The sequence below is a fragment of the Argopecten irradians genome, chromosome 15, assembly GCF_041381155.1.
Source record: "Argopecten irradians isolate NY chromosome 15, Ai_NY, whole genome shotgun sequence".
Lineage (NCBI taxonomy): Eukaryota > Metazoa > Mollusca > Bivalvia > Pectinida > Pectinidae > Argopecten > Argopecten irradians.
Window position 1 is genome coordinate 32,454,455 of NC_091148.1, and position 16,137 is coordinate 32,470,591.

The 16,137-nt window shown below is 33.5% G+C and overlaps 1 protein-coding gene across 4 annotated transcripts in view; it reads right to left on the minus strand.

Annotated features, from left to right (window-relative positions):
- The window catches only part of LOC138309861 (sperm microtubule associated protein 2-like), a 28,248-nt gene that overhangs the window by 4,248 nt on the left and 7,863 nt on the right, over nt 1–16,137 (minus strand). Inside the window, exons 1-3 of one of the 4 annotated variants that reach the window (XM_069251102.1) lie at nt 12,103–12,302; nt 5,137–5,200; nt 3,226–3,255 (exon numbers count right to left, since the gene is read on the minus strand). In XM_069251102.1, coding sequence (XP_069107203.1) covers nt 3,226–3,255; nt 5,137–5,200; nt 12,103–12,181 — 173 coding nt within the window. In that variant the 5' untranslated portion in view covers nt 12,182–12,302. Of the gene's footprint in view, nt 1–3,225; nt 3,256–5,136; nt 5,201–12,102; nt 12,303–16,137 lie in introns of those variants that run through there. The other 3 variants (XM_069251100.1, XM_069251103.1, XM_069251101.1) reach the window with 3 other exon arrangements.

The window sequence follows — 16,137 nt, forward strand, 5'->3', positions numbered from 1 at the left end:
AATTACAGTACATTTTCCGATCTTTGCATATCTGACAGGGTTATCTGCTCTTGTCAGAGAAGTTATTCTTTGCTATATCATCAGTATTGTGTGATATTCAGCCTTTGTCTGTACAAAGTTACTACGACCACATTACTATACACAAGAAAAAATAACTGTAATATACAAAATAGAGTACAAGGAAGTGTTTCACCAAGACTAATTATACCACTCACCAATAGTCTTGATCAGATGATGAGGTCTGGTGGGGATTGACCTTAGACTACGGTCTACCGCAAATTTGACCTTGACCTTATATCAAAGTCCTTGTATACTAGTTGTGTTTTTAAATCAATTGTCATAACACTATGACACAAGACAACATCCTTGACATTGATTACAGCTTCAATGGTTTTCAAGGTCACACAGTTTCTAAACTGATCTAAAAACTATGAAGTGACATTGATTTTCATCAGTAGCAAATGACCAACATCAATATCTTATTCAGAATGCCCAAACAACAATATCCAACCCTTAAACTGAAATGTGTCTCAACTTTGATAAACTTTTAACCAAACATTTTAGAGTTAAAAGTGCTGAAATGTTGGGTGTAAAGTGTTGTTGGGACAATGAAATAAAATCCCCACTCATCATACTGTATCTCTAATACGATGGAATGGGAAGATTCTCTGAAAAGAAAGCCTGACATATAGGTGCTATCTTGATCTTTGAAGGTTAACAAAATACCCACTAATCTGGGTACTCGGCCTTCTCAGACCCTATCAAACCCATGACATGTCAATAAGCCAGAGTGGCTTTAATGAAAGAGAATCAGACAGTCATTAATTTATACCTGTTTGAGATTAAAAGGTTCACGACCTCTACAATACACACGTAATACAAATCATTAGGATCATCTAAAACCTATTTTGCTTACTAGTTATAATATGCCCTGCAGGCTCTAGATCTCTGACAATTAACTTTGAAAACAAAACTCCATTTTATTTAATACAGATAACAGGTAAAAATTATTTTATCATAATAATTTATACAAAAGTATATTGCTCATTCCATCGGTCTATATCACATACAGAATACTTCATATTTTGAAATAAATTCATCTTTTCTGTAAATTTACATTTATTTTCTTTTTCAAAAAAAGTTTTGTTTTTATATCAAATCTTATCCATATGAATTTAGCTATGAGATTGGCCCTGGTTTCTTGAAACAAAAAGAACCAACATCATTTTGCTATGTAACTTCAGTAAAATGAATAAAAATTGAGAAATTTGGATTAGATAAAGTTACCACACTGGTAATTAAAACATTAATGATCACATTGTTTAGCATTTCAGCTTATAAATGATATATTAATAAGCACACACACACAAACAAATATATTATAGGTATGTTCCAAGAGCACTAGAAACACACTACAACCATAGGATATTATCGATGTATTGCACAATGGTAAAAAAAGTTAAAATATTCCAAACTGATTCAGCGTATTCGCACACTACAATGGACCAAATACTGGCCAACATATTTCAGATAATTTGCCAATTAAGGAAAAACAATTTTATCATTAGTGACATTATTTTTTGAAGGGGGGGGGGGGGGGGGGTTGATGATTCCGTAATACATTGTATACACTAGCTGCAATATTGTAGCTCAAAAGACTTTTAGACAGATAATGGTGTCATCTTTAGAGCTACAATTGGTGCCTATTACTGCTAATGGAGCAAAGTAATGATTATGCAAACCATTATTAAAATGTTTGTACGCATTTTATCGTACTTGTTTATATCGCTATCTTCTAGGCAATAAAACTGAACCACATAAAATATCAAATTCTCATTGAGGCATTACTTTTTTTCACATAATACATATGATGGTTTTTCTGACAGAATTTATATGGCAAGTCCACAAATTGTGAATTTGACGTCTTGTGAGCGGGACGGTAGATATAAAGTATGGTAGTTTAATAATGTTTGTTTTTTTGAGAAAAATAATATGTAAATGCATGTATATGCATAAAATAATTGGAAACCTACAAAAGAGTATAGAAACTGTGTCCAAATGAATTTCTGAGGCAGTGCTCCACTAGAACACATAGGGATCATTTCATACCCGGCCGAAAGGTATGGTAGGGCGGGTATGTATATTGGTTCTATGTATGTACACTAACATAATTTGACATGACTTTTTTATAATTATAGATGTATGTGGAATTTCAATTTAAACTCAATTTTATTTCAAACAACAGGCAACACCAATGTAAAATTATTTGGAAAAATGATACAAAATAGAAGAGTTTAATGGGAATTAACTCTGTAAGATATGTGAGACTTAGTTCAGAGATGATTATTTCTTACTTAGATTGGAATACATTTAATTTTTAGAATAGCAGTTTACATGAACTAAAAATATCTAATGGAATGGGACACAGTGAAACCGGACAATCACATGGATTACACAACTAAATGGTCCATTGATTTCATGGTTAGGGCAGGAAAGTCGATGATGAGAGCTCACACAGGGACACACATTAGAGTCCTTTATACAACTCAATGTTTAGTACCTCAAACCTAAATATATGTTTTAGCTGAGCGATATGATACACAAATGTAAGGCATTGTGATTTATAGAAATCATATGATATAGTAAGCACAGACTGTATAATATATATAAATGATAAAGAGTTTAGTTGTAACTTGGTCTTCAGTCAGTCATTTTTCCAGTATTTAAACAAATGTCTTGGAAAAGTTCACTCTAAGTCAACAATGAATAATTTAATTAAAAGCATATTTATACATATAATTAAGATAATCTACATTGTCTTTTGATTTTTTTTTTTTTTAATTACTGCGTGAGAAAAATCTACAATTACAACACTGACAGTTGAAGCTAATTTACTAAAAAAAGAAAAAATAACAGCTAGATGACAGAATAACAATACCATTATTTATGAGTTTTATTAGACTTCTTTTCAACGACAAACATATTTTGAAATGTTCTGGGTAAAATTTCTCCTTTTACAATATTCTTCATCTTTAAAACAGGGGAGGTAATTCTAGCACAGCTATAATTTGCTTTTATAAAATATATAATCACACATTTGGCACTCTTTATTTTTGTTTTAATTACAGAAATCTAAGTTAATAATTAACAAATGTCAAATTGTTTTCTACTGTTACAACTACCATATCACTGTCATGCAATGTTTACTGTCGTTCCAGTAATTACCTGTTACCATTTGGAAGAATAACTGGTAAGCTGAAAACAATTGACATGAATAATACATAAGTTTTCTATAGGTATTAACTAAAGGGTATATATCTACATGTATATACTGTACATGTAATGACATACTGAGTAGATTAGACTGGCCACCAGACCCTAAGTTACTAAGATTTTCTCAGCAGAATTCTTAAAATACATGTACTAGATTATCTCTCCCTAGTTTGAATCAGACAAGTTACAGAGACAAAACATTATCAAGCCAAATGTTTTCAATATTCTAGAGATCGCAGTGGCCAGTCCAATGGTACATGTTGATTAAAATCAAAGTATTATGGTAAAACATTGAATGTTTTTAAAAAAAAACCACGTAGAAATACAATCACAACTAAAAAACTAAATTATAATACTGCATCATGTTTTTAATGGAATACAAATGTAGTTGTAAAATATGATTCATTTGTTGATTCACATAAGCATTAAATGCAATGTACATTCAACCCCCAGGACAGGTATGAAACTGTTAATATACCATATTTTACATAAAAAGTACCCATGCACCCACCCACCTGTGAAAAGCTGCCAATCAATATAAGGACCCAGTAAATTTATGATAAATGCATGAACATTCTTTAAACCTAACTTCATAGCACATTTCTGTTGGGTGCTGGTTAGTCCAAGTATACCCTAATATACTTAAATAATAACCTAAATGTTTATTAGGTAATAGGCGGTACCAATAGTCCCATCCATAATGGAATTTTAATGTACAAATAAATGCCTATTTGTTCATCATTTCTGAAACGTTTATAATCAATATACTAATGTAGTGTTTTGTTGAAATAAAACGTTTCAGGAGAGTACAGGAAAACACGTGAATGTCATCAGATAATGGCCCACGTCCCGAAAACTTCAAATAAACATTAACGATAAAATGTAAATCATTCAAGCTAATTAAATACTTGGTGCACACATTCACCAGGCGAGAGGCTACTAGATCTGCCAACAGTAGAGCGACATGCTGATTTAAAATTTGCAAAGGCATGCTATTTTTATTGAGTGCAGGTAGTTCATGCATGCATTAAATCAATCAAGCTAGCATTCCGCAAAGTTGCAATTATGCTTTGACCAAAATAGTTTGGTTTTAAAGAGGCAATATCACCAAATACAACTGAAAGAATTGGCCTTAAAGGCCTGTATCACTCCTTAAATAATTCAAGTGCATGTGATTTTAAGTAAAACATAAAAACAATGTACACATGATTAAATTGGCCCTTTAATGATTGATGGAAATTTATTCTAAAGTAAAATCAAGTGCTACATGTAATTTGATCTGATTCAATTAAATTTTATCATGATCAATGAAAAAAAATTACCAGGTAAGGGAAATTTTCAAAACAGAAAGTTGATAACAAAAGTCACAGCATGTCACCACCGGTAAGGAAAAAGTTTATGTGTAGGGGGACAGTCTTTGACTTTACTTTAGATGAAACCGGTACATCAGGAAAACCGTTGTGTATCAGGATGGCAGTATACAGTTGTTGACTTGGGTTGAGGGCAACAGATGATTTGTTGGACCCGAAGACAAACTGTTGCCTGAGGCCGAAGGCCGAGGGCAACAGCTTGTGTGAGGGACCAACAAATCATCTGTTGCCCCAAAACCTAGTCGATAAATGTTTTGTTACACCCATTGACTCAAAACAATGCATTGACTTCAGGAATTGTATGTGACGTCACTCCAGTCCAACAGCACATTTTAACAGTCGATATAACAGTTCTTTGGACCCCTCAACGGAACAGTTCATTTATTGGCATTTTTGTCAATAGAGTTTATATAGAAACTAATTTATAGGGGTTTAACAATGACTACTACTATCACACATGGTTTGTTTCTGTTTCTAGTGAGATATTAATTACCTATCTCCTTTGTAGTAAACAGGCTGTCTGGGCTGGGAGAGGGCTTCCAGTCGTGAGGAGGTCACTGAAAAATATAAAATAATTCAAACATATCCGTCCACACTCATTTATACTCATTGCTATGACATATATGACAGTTTTCAAATGTAAAATATAGTTTTACATTATATTAAATTAACAGCTACAGTCATTTAAGGACATGCGAGGTTTAGACTGTTGATCAATGCTGGAGTACCTGTAGAAAAATCACTGACCAGCGGTCAGTATCCAGCAACTGCTCCTGGGATTAGAACTTGTGACTAGAGGTTAAATACTTAGGGACATATGGCTGTCGTAGTTACCATAGAAACAAGATTCACCAGATCAGATGTAACTTCATCTGTGATTTCAAAGGGGTATTGTCAGTGTAGCAGGATTGGACTGGGTCGATCATCGATGACCAGGTAGCTCAGTCGGTAGAGCACTCGGCTAGTGTTCGGAGGGTCCCGGGTTCAAATCCCGGTCTGGCCGCTACATTTTCTCCTCTTCTGTTACATCAGTGACCAGCTTTATTGCTGGATATTATTGACAACTAAATGGATGACTAGAAATTGAATGTTTGACACCTTCGATCTATTTAACCACAATTCACAATGACACAGAATGTCGGACCCTTAAATGCTAAAATGCTGTACAAAGCATGACAACTGAGTACAATGTCAAACACCTTAACCACTCAGCCACTGTGTCAAGGCCTCCATAGTCTGTTGGACATAGTGACTGTGTTCAAAAAGCCGTGGAGGGCTATAGTTATAAAATGTCAAATTTGTGGTCAAGAAGTGGAGAAATGTAAGACACCTAAACCTTTTGTCCACATTAGGAAAGAGGAAACCCATTCAAATATAATCAAATATCTTATATTGAATATTCAAGATAGATTCATCAGACTTGAAATGCCACGGCGCATTTGTCACAATTATGTATAGTCATTTCACAAAATTATAGCAAACTTTTTTACAAAATAGTCATATTTACATCAACAAAACAGTTTTTGGCTATCACCATTGCAATTATCTTAAACCACCCAAGGAGTTCCTCACAGTTTCAAAATGAACAAATGAAGTTAAAGTACCAATTCTTTTGACTAAAATTTTCAAGAACAAAAGTTTTGAAATTATGTTTATTTGAAATATAATTTGTAACTGAGGTAGCAGAAAACAGTAGATTTGGACAATCTATGAAATTAAGGCGCATGCCTTAGAAATATAGATATAGTCATTTAACTGTAAAAAATACCTGTACAAAAGTATATATATAATTAATCAGCACAACCTTTGCAATTACAATTTGATATTTTGATACATATTTGGCCATATTCTGCGCTTATTCATGCATGTGAATACCATGGTAACAACAAAAACATACCTGAAAAATTGCAAAATATCATGATTTTTTGCCCAAAATTGCAGAAAATTGTACTCAATTTTTTTCTTAAGACCTACCTTAAATTGAGCACTTCTATCACAATGGCAAAATAAGCCAATTTATTTCATAGGTCGATTAGGTGGATTTTTCAATATTTTTGCCTAAACCCGCGCCATGGATTTTCCTTCAAGTAAAGCTAGCATTTCCGGTCAAGACGCACTTCCGGAGGAGCCCAGAATTGTAATCTCTAACCCATTTTTGTTATGTTTATTTTTGAAAAAAATGAAACTTATATCAAACCCTCCATATTGGATGTACCAATTTCAGAATATATTTTATTTTTAATTGTTTATGCATGGCTCAAAACAGGGGCTCCCCACTTAATAAAAATATAGACCGTGGCCAGGCTGTTCTTCTCTGGTTTGCTACCTTATACACCAAGTTATAACTTTCTAAGCTTCTCGAAAACCCAAATATTGTCTTGAACATGATGCGACGAACAAAATGACATATCCGGTTAACGCGTATCTTAAATAGTCAGTGTCACGAGAACTGCCAAAAATGATGTTAAAGAACTGGAATCTATTCCTCAAAAAGTCGGCAGCAAAGCCATGCCTGCAGCAGGCAGCCATATTTGTTACTACTAGCCCGGAGTATGAATTTCCCTGAATGGTACATTTTGATTGATTTTCCTCTCAAACAAGCAACAAGGGGAGGTAATTTTAAAAATTAAAAGTCCTATAACTCTGTCATTTACTGAAATAAAATGGATTTGAATATTGAATGTGTTATTTTGAGATTCTCTCTATGACATGCAGTGGAAAAAACAAGGATTTCATCAATATTGACCCTGCTGTATGACGTCATAATTACTATGACGTCATTAGTAACCATGACATTATCAGTGTGTATCTATGACGTCATAAATATTCAATGACGTCACAAATAAGGTCAGAAACCCTACTTATACTGTTGCTCAGCTGCAACAGATAAACTGATTCTGATATCTAAATAATGACATGACATCAAGGATTTGGAAATTTCATGAATATGACATTATGGTTTTGTATTCTTACCCTGGAAATAAGCATTTTCATGAATAATCTGTAAAAGTCTCCGCCACCCCTATTTTATCAAAAATAGACTCTTTTTTCCTCATATAATTAAGAAATTGGTAATAATAGACAATACCAGCCTTGCCGCACACTCAATTTCTGACAAATACATGCATTTTTGAGATCAAGACAAGTTAAGTAGTGTTTTTACAGAGAAAATCACAAAATAACACTATTGCTCTAAGTTTCCATGGATACCGGGCAATAAATCAAGTTAAAATAATCAGAATTCATGCAATATGGGTTGTATAACATCCAATAAGTTATAATGAGTTAGTTTTCAAACAAATGAAAGCAAAATGAATTTTAGCCAAATTATTTAACAATAAGCATGTATACATGCCATGAAAATGAGCAAATAAGCCAATTACCTCCCCTTACCCATCCCATGTGAAAATCATGATTTCTCCCTGTCTATGACCTGTTTTCTTGAGGTTCCCAGCTATAATGAACAGAGGCGCTGCTTATTTACAACCGACAATGCACTTCCTTCGAAAACCTCTTTTTCCATGCAGTATAAGGTAGCAGAAAACAGTAGATTTGGACAATCTATGAAATTAAGGCGCATGCCTTAGAAATATAGATATAGTCATTTAATTGTAAAAAATACCTGTACAAAAGTATATATATATAATTAATCAGCACAACCTTTGCAATTACAATTTGATATTTTGATACATATTTGGCCATATTCTGCGCTTATTCATGCATGTGAATACCATGGTAACAACAAAAAAATACCTGAAAAATTGCAAAATATCATGATTTTTAGCCCAAAATTGCAGAAAATTGTACTCAATTTTTTTCTTAAGACCTACCTTAAATTGAGCACTTCTATCACAATGGCAAAATAAGCCAATTTATTTCATAGGTCGATTAGGTGGATTTTTCAATATTTTTGCCTAAACTTGCGCCATGGATTTTCCTTCAAGTAAAGCTAGCATTTCCGGTCAAGACGCACTTCCGGAGGAGCCCAGAATTGTAATCTCTAACCCATTTTTGTTATGTTTATTTTTGAAAAAAAATGAAACTTATATCAAACCCTCCATATTGGATGTACCAATTTCAGAATATATTTTATTTTTAATTGTTTATGCATGGCTCAAAACAGGGGCTCCCCACTTAATAAAAATATAGACCGTGGCCAGGCTGTTCTTCTCTGGTTTGCAACCTGACAGCAAAATTGGAAATTTAAAAAGCATTTAAGAAATTAGACCTTAGCACTACCGACCAGTAAATTAGATTTAAATATTTCTGTTTTGACTCATTAAGCACACCTGGGGTTAATTTCAGTAAAATACTAAAACCTATTTATAGAAAACTGAGTGTATTGTTGTTGTGTATGAAAAAATAAACATGAATAAGCAGCAATACATGTCCTAGTACAAACTTCTGTTCTCAGGGGTAGATAACTCCGTAAAATAGCAAGACAGCAACATTTTCCTGTGGTATAACAGATTGAACTGACATATCTTTGTTAAAGTTTCTAATATAGTATGTGATATAGACTGCATAGCCACCAGACCCTATGTTGTTGAATTACTCAGCAGAGTTCAGTACTAGATTATCTCCCCCTAGACTGGCCACCAGACCTTATGTTGTTGAATTACTTAGCAGAGTTCAGTACTAGATTATCTCCCCCTAGACAGGCCACCAGACCTTATGTTTTTGATAATTCTTAGCAGAGTTCTATACTATGATTATCTCCCCCTAGACTGGCCACCAGACCTTATGTTTTTGATAATTCTTAGCAGAGTTCTATACTAGAATATCTCCCCCTAGAATGGCCACCAGACCTTATGTTTTTGATAATTTTTAGCAGAGTACTATACTAGATTATCTCCCCCTAGAATGGCCACCAGACCTTATGTTTTCGATAATTCTTAGCAGAGTTCTATACTAGATTATCTCCCACAAGACTGGCCATAAGACCCTAAGTTGTTGATAAGACTTTTTAGCAGAGTTCAGTACTAGATTATCTCCCCCTTGACTGGCCACCAGACCTTTTATCTCCCCCTAAACTGGCCTCCAGACCTTATGTTTTTGATAATTCTTAGCAGAGTTCTATACTAGATTATCTCCCCCTAGACTGTCCACCAGACCTTATGTTTTTGATAATTCTTAGCAGAGTTCAGTACTAGATTATCTCCCCTAGACTGGCCACCAGACTTATGTTTTTGATAATTCTTAGCAGATTTTATACTAGATTATCTTCCCCTTAGACTGGCCACCAGACCTTATGTTTTTGATAATTCTTAGCAGGATTTTATACTAGATTATCTTCCCCTAGACAGGCCACCAGACCTTATGTTTTTGATAATTCTTAGCAGAGTTCTATACTACATTATCTCCCCCTAGACTGGCCACCAGACCGTAAGTTGTTGATAAGACTTTCTTAGTAGAGTTTTATACTAGATTATCTCCCCCTAGATTGGCCATCATACCCTATTAGTTGTTGGTAAGACTTTCTCAGCAGAGTTCTATAGATTATCTCCCCCTAGTTTGAATCAGGCATACAGTACTAAATAAAAAAAGTATTATTATTTAATTTCACCAAGACAGATTTCAATATTTTAGAGATTAGAAATATTATATATTATCATATATTTACATTCTGAGTGTTTCGTCACTATATGAATCAACCAACTGACAAAACAAACATTTGCCTATGAAGACACTATAAATACACTATAATTACAACGATTCACGTGCATCGATCAGCTGATTTCAAACAATGCGCCAGTTTCATATAAATAGAAAATAGCCCTCCACAATATTTTAATGTATAATCTTTAATGTGTTGTTTCTTGATATCGAATCAACTAAGGTTTACTGTAAAAAGTCAATCAAATCTTATTTTAACTATATTTCTTGTTTATCGTTTGTCATTTGCAAAAATGCGCTCCACGGGATATGTAGATAGATTCTGCTGTTCATAGCCACTATGTAAATTAGAAAAATACATTCAAACCCTGTATAAATTATAGTGCTATCTCACTGAAGCATTATCCTGAGTGAAGACAAATGTCATGTCTGCTGACAACAACCAAACCAATCGTAGGTCTAAATCCTTAGACATCATAACATAATGAATATAGATATCTGTAACATTAACAGTCTATAGTCCCAGATGTAGAACCATTTATACCGACTAAAACAACTTTCAATGTGGTGCTGTGTTTAGGTCTAATACTTGATACACTTATTTTTGATGGAGACGACAAATCCATTGTGTCCAAGAGTTTACGTCTTGAGTCTAGGACAAACTACGATAACATTCTGTTTATAAATCTACACACCTAAGTCAGCTGTTACTTCGTCTACCTAACCTCAATGCAGTGCTAGTTTAATACTATAAAGAGCTCAAGACTCAGCTGACAATTGGCAGAAATAAAACTCAATTTGATTGTCAGCTTTATAAATTGATTTACCTAAGATGGATTGGTCGCTATATTGGTACAGTATTAACAGGTGTATAATACACACAGGATCTAATAATTAGTATAAATACTGGTACACTCATGTTTATAATCTGTAAAGGAATTCTAATCTGTTATACCACATTATATCTGTGTATCAGGAAAGGAGGCAATACGAGTGGCCAGACAAGAGGTCGAACCCAGGGCCTCTGAACACTAGTCAGAAGTTCTACTAATTGAGCTACCTGGTCACTGATGATTAACCCAGTCCAATCCCACTACAATTCTCCATCCTAACATCTAGTTGGTAGAGCATTCAGCTTGTGATCTGAGGGCCCCTGGTTCTAATCCCGGTCTGGCCGCTACATTTTCTCCTCTTCTGTTACACAGTTATACACAATTTCCCTACCCTTATTCCTCTGCTACTATTAGCATAAATAGTAAGGGGTTGGCAAGCTCACCAATTTTGTAATGGGAAGAGAAAATGTACCCCCGGTAGACAAGACTAGATTGGAACCCAGAACCTTCAATCTACCAATTGAGCTACCAGGTCTCGTAAAATTCACCGATTTATTCCATTCTTATACATTTGAATATATTGTGAATACATTCCTTTTCTTTATGTTTAAACCAGTGAACAAATTTCAATTATCGTAGACTAGCATTGTCAGTATTAAGAGAGGTAATTTTCAGATGTTCAGCACAACAATTAACTTCAGATAAATCAACTGATTGATTAAATACAAACCAAATTTTGATAAAGACATACATGTACATTTAAAAGATTTAATAATGATAATTATTAAATTGACGTTTTCATTTTTTTGGCAGATAATTTAAATGATTATGAGGCATTTTGATACTAAAAAATATATATGGCATACACGTATGTAAAAGTACTTTTATAAATCAGTGGATCCTATTTTAGTTGTCACCTGATAATTGATAAACCTGATACAGTTTATAGACACCATTATGATTAAGACGATACCACCATTAACACATTCTTTATCACTTGATATAGTTACCTGAGAGAGTGTATCCCGACTTAGAAATAGGAGGGAGCTCAATACTCCCCGACTGAAATGTGATACGAGAGGTCGTCATGATGACCGCGTGCCCGTCCCCCGGGGGATGTCAGATGGTAACACTCCTGGTCAGTAATCCCCACGATCGGTTATAATGGCCGATGGTGTACTGTTCTACATGTTACAGGTGTGTGTTGCCAGGTAATTACACAGTAGATATATATATATCTATATTAGGGGTTTAAATTACCAAATATGGCAAGCATAATCAGTATCAATATATAGTAACTGAATTTCGTATTTACGATAAAAACGAGCTGGAGCTATTTCTAGACATGGTAAACTTGATTAGGTATTATTCCAATAAAACAAAGATTAGTTTTCATTTGTTTGTTTAGACAATAAATCAGATTCATTTGATTCAGTAGTTTTAGGGAGATATATTTTCAACATAAAGCTGACATGGATTTGAAATTTGAAACTTAAAAAGACAATTTCTTAAGTTGTGCAAACTTTCTACCATAAATAAATAAAAAAAGGTTTAAACGTACCTGATAATAGAACTCAAAAATAGGCAATTTTCGTCAAATATTTCAAAATCAAACATTTTAGATGTTACAGGTTTAAGATAATTCTGTATTTTTGAAGTTCTGTTTGATAGAATTAGATTAATATTAGTTGAGTTATTGCGGTGTTAAGTTGACATGTTATGGGTAGCTGTGTTACACATTGTCATCCACCCCCAATGTAGAGGTATTGTGTGTCACTCTGTGAGGCTCCTGTGGGGAAACTGTCTCATAGTTAATATCTGTGTATAAATAAGCAGACTGAAACACATTTAGGTACATAAAGCAATTTTTCAAGCTTCAAGTTTGTCATTTTTGGTAAAGGTTTAAACAAATGAAAAATGAAACAAAGGAACCACATTGTCTTCAGATTGTTGTGACATTTACATCATAATTGGTAAGTATTCATTCTAGACAGTTATTTTGGAAAAACATCTACATGGAGTTTAAAAACTGTATTATATAGCAGAACTATGGTATTTTCAAAGTGCACTAAAATATCAGTAACAACACCTTTAATAACAGTGTTCAACCCAATAAGGACATAGGACAATACGGCGTGACAAGGTACAAACTTACCAACTAAATCCCTCATCTCTATATCCCCCACAAACCCTGGTACCACTCTTTCCTCTCCTGTTTCTCGAAACATCAACCATGTGCCACAATAAGCAGAAAATTATTAACAGTGTAAAACTATGTACTCTAGGGATTTAGTTCACCATTTTTCTGGTATAAGAACCTTGTTCAATAAAGACAACAGTCAGCCATAAGTTGGGGTATATATCACTAATACTGGATATATCAAATTTCTATTCCGGACCATAGTGCCCCAAGTCCTGATTGTGTTATAACATATCAAGGTGTAACATGCCAATAAGCCTCCTTCCAATTTTTCCTCAAATACCCCCAGATAAGCTGGATTGATTGGAGAGAGTGTCAGAGCGGCATATGGCTTCAATTACACGTGCAGTTCCTTTTGGCCTCTTGTTTATTCAAAACTACAAATACTGATCTTGTGGTTTTACACGTTTGGTTCCGACAACGTTTTACTTCATGCAGAGTGAAAAGTCTCAATGGTACTGTACTTCGATGACAAAGTAAGACCTATAACATTTAACTTGGAACACAATGTAAAAGCTGTAGATGGAGATAAAGTGCCGTAAGACTCTAATTTTTATCATCGTTCCTAAGCAGGGTTATTCTGATCAAATAATTAAATGCTAAGATAATTCAGTTAGATCTTAGGCTATTGATTGGATTCAATTAGTGACTTTACAAAGAACAATTTATGACCAAATTAAGCAGGTTTTGAAAAACAGTGAATAAAGAATTGATAATCAATATTAAATATTATCTTCTTAAGATTCCTCGTAAATTTTTTAAAGATAACAACTTCACATGGCATAGGTTTGTAATTAAATTATATATCACTTCAATGAATACACTACATTACTAATAAATGTTTTGAATTATTCCCCTTTACGAACCTCTTCAATTGTCACTGGCCGGATCCATTCATAAAATACAATACTGATCTATTGTCTGTCTAATTGACTGACAAAGATTAGTCAATATTTATCATAACGGCGATCAGCGATATCGACTACGACTACCTATTAAAGTTTCCGATCATTCCGTTGCACCTTTACCTGACAATGGCTATCCAGTTCCTCCAATCTACGATATCAGTACATGACACAATCTACCCGATTGTAGTTGGTGATTCTCATATATCTGTTTGTTTCCTATTATAAACTGAAATATCTTTTTATCAAACTATGACTCAAAAATAAAAATTTGATTTGGCAGACAAAAATGTATATCCTGTACCCTTATAACATATGTTTGAAACAATTAATTGTCCGTGACCTCTAACCCTTAGGTCAAGGGAGTCTTGACCTATGATTGATCTGTGTTAATGAATTTGATTTTTGCCCTATTATTATCAAGCTAAAGTAACAGCTAGTTAAGGTAATTTAAAAAGCATCAGGTTTTAGGAGATGGAGAAAAAGTCAGAATAATCAGAGAAAAACCACCAACCTACTGACCTAGCTAAGTGTCAGGACAGTAGAACTTATATACATACCAGAGGTTTCATCACTGTATTAATAATAATGTCAGAAATTGCAACTTACTCTGGAACCAGTCAACTGCGAATGCTTAGAGTTATGAACTTCCTTACCGTCAATCGTTTGACTTGTAACACAGCAAGAAAAACAATGTTATTAGCAAGAACTAAATAGAACAACCTGAACCAGACAAAAAAATGAACAACGATGTATCTAGAATATAAAATCATTCATGACAGTGTTTATTTTGTTAATTTTATAATATTTACTTTTTATTCCATAAAGGCTTGACTGAAATCTTTCTCAGCTGAGCTAAAATCATATCAAGGTAAAGTTCTATAGTCAGTAAACAATGATTTAAATATTTCACTGTAATTTTCGTTTTAACATGTATTTCTCTTTTCCATATCTATTTGCTCTTTATAATATACATTGATAGTACCAAATTAAAAGAAAATAAGTTTCATGAGAGAAAAAAGTGCCATCAATGTATGAATTGGAACTCTTCCAGGCACAGGAGTACTAAAGTGACCGAGACTCCAAACTCTAACCTTAATGTACCAATACAACTCTTTATGGGGTAAAAATCTTTAAATGTAGAGCCAGACAGACATGGTAAAAAATGATTAAAATCTTCTTTTATCGATTATATGACTGCCTTAATTCAAATTATTATTTCTCAAAATATATTTTTTCTACATTTAGACGCCTGCACAGCTCACGGAAGAGACAACTCAAACCTGACAGTGCAAATTAATACCAAACATTAAAAAATGTGAAGGTATCATATTTCAGAAATAGCTTCAAAGACATCCCATAGTTATGACAGTGTCATATCCGAAGAAGCGGTAGCCATTTTAGGGTACCAATATGCTCGCCATACACTACTTATACATAAATTGAATGAGCTGTCAGTTGACAGTCTACCAATAAGAAATACTTTATTTGTATAAAAAATGCTTTACATTTGTTATACAATACATTCATGTTTTTTATGTATGATCCTAACGTAAGTATTCTACAGAAATAACCGTTTTTGTACCTTCGTGTTTGAAAGATATCTACTGTTATCAACAATCTCATTGTTATTTTCAATTTCAATAAAAAATTTTCATAAAAAATATGTTCATTAGATATCAAACAACAGGCTAAGTCTAGCCTATACTGGTTCTGTCCCAGGTAATCTCATTGTAGCTCATTTAATTTTTGTACCTTCAACTTGCATGGAGTTTAAAATCTAAACCTTCAATACAATCTAAAGCTTCAATACATATCTATGATCTAAAGATTATAACATTTTCATATTATAATATATATCACAACTATCAAATGAAGTGAGGATTTATTTACCTTCTTATAAAAATCATTTCCATATACACAATCTTCAGCTTAGTATA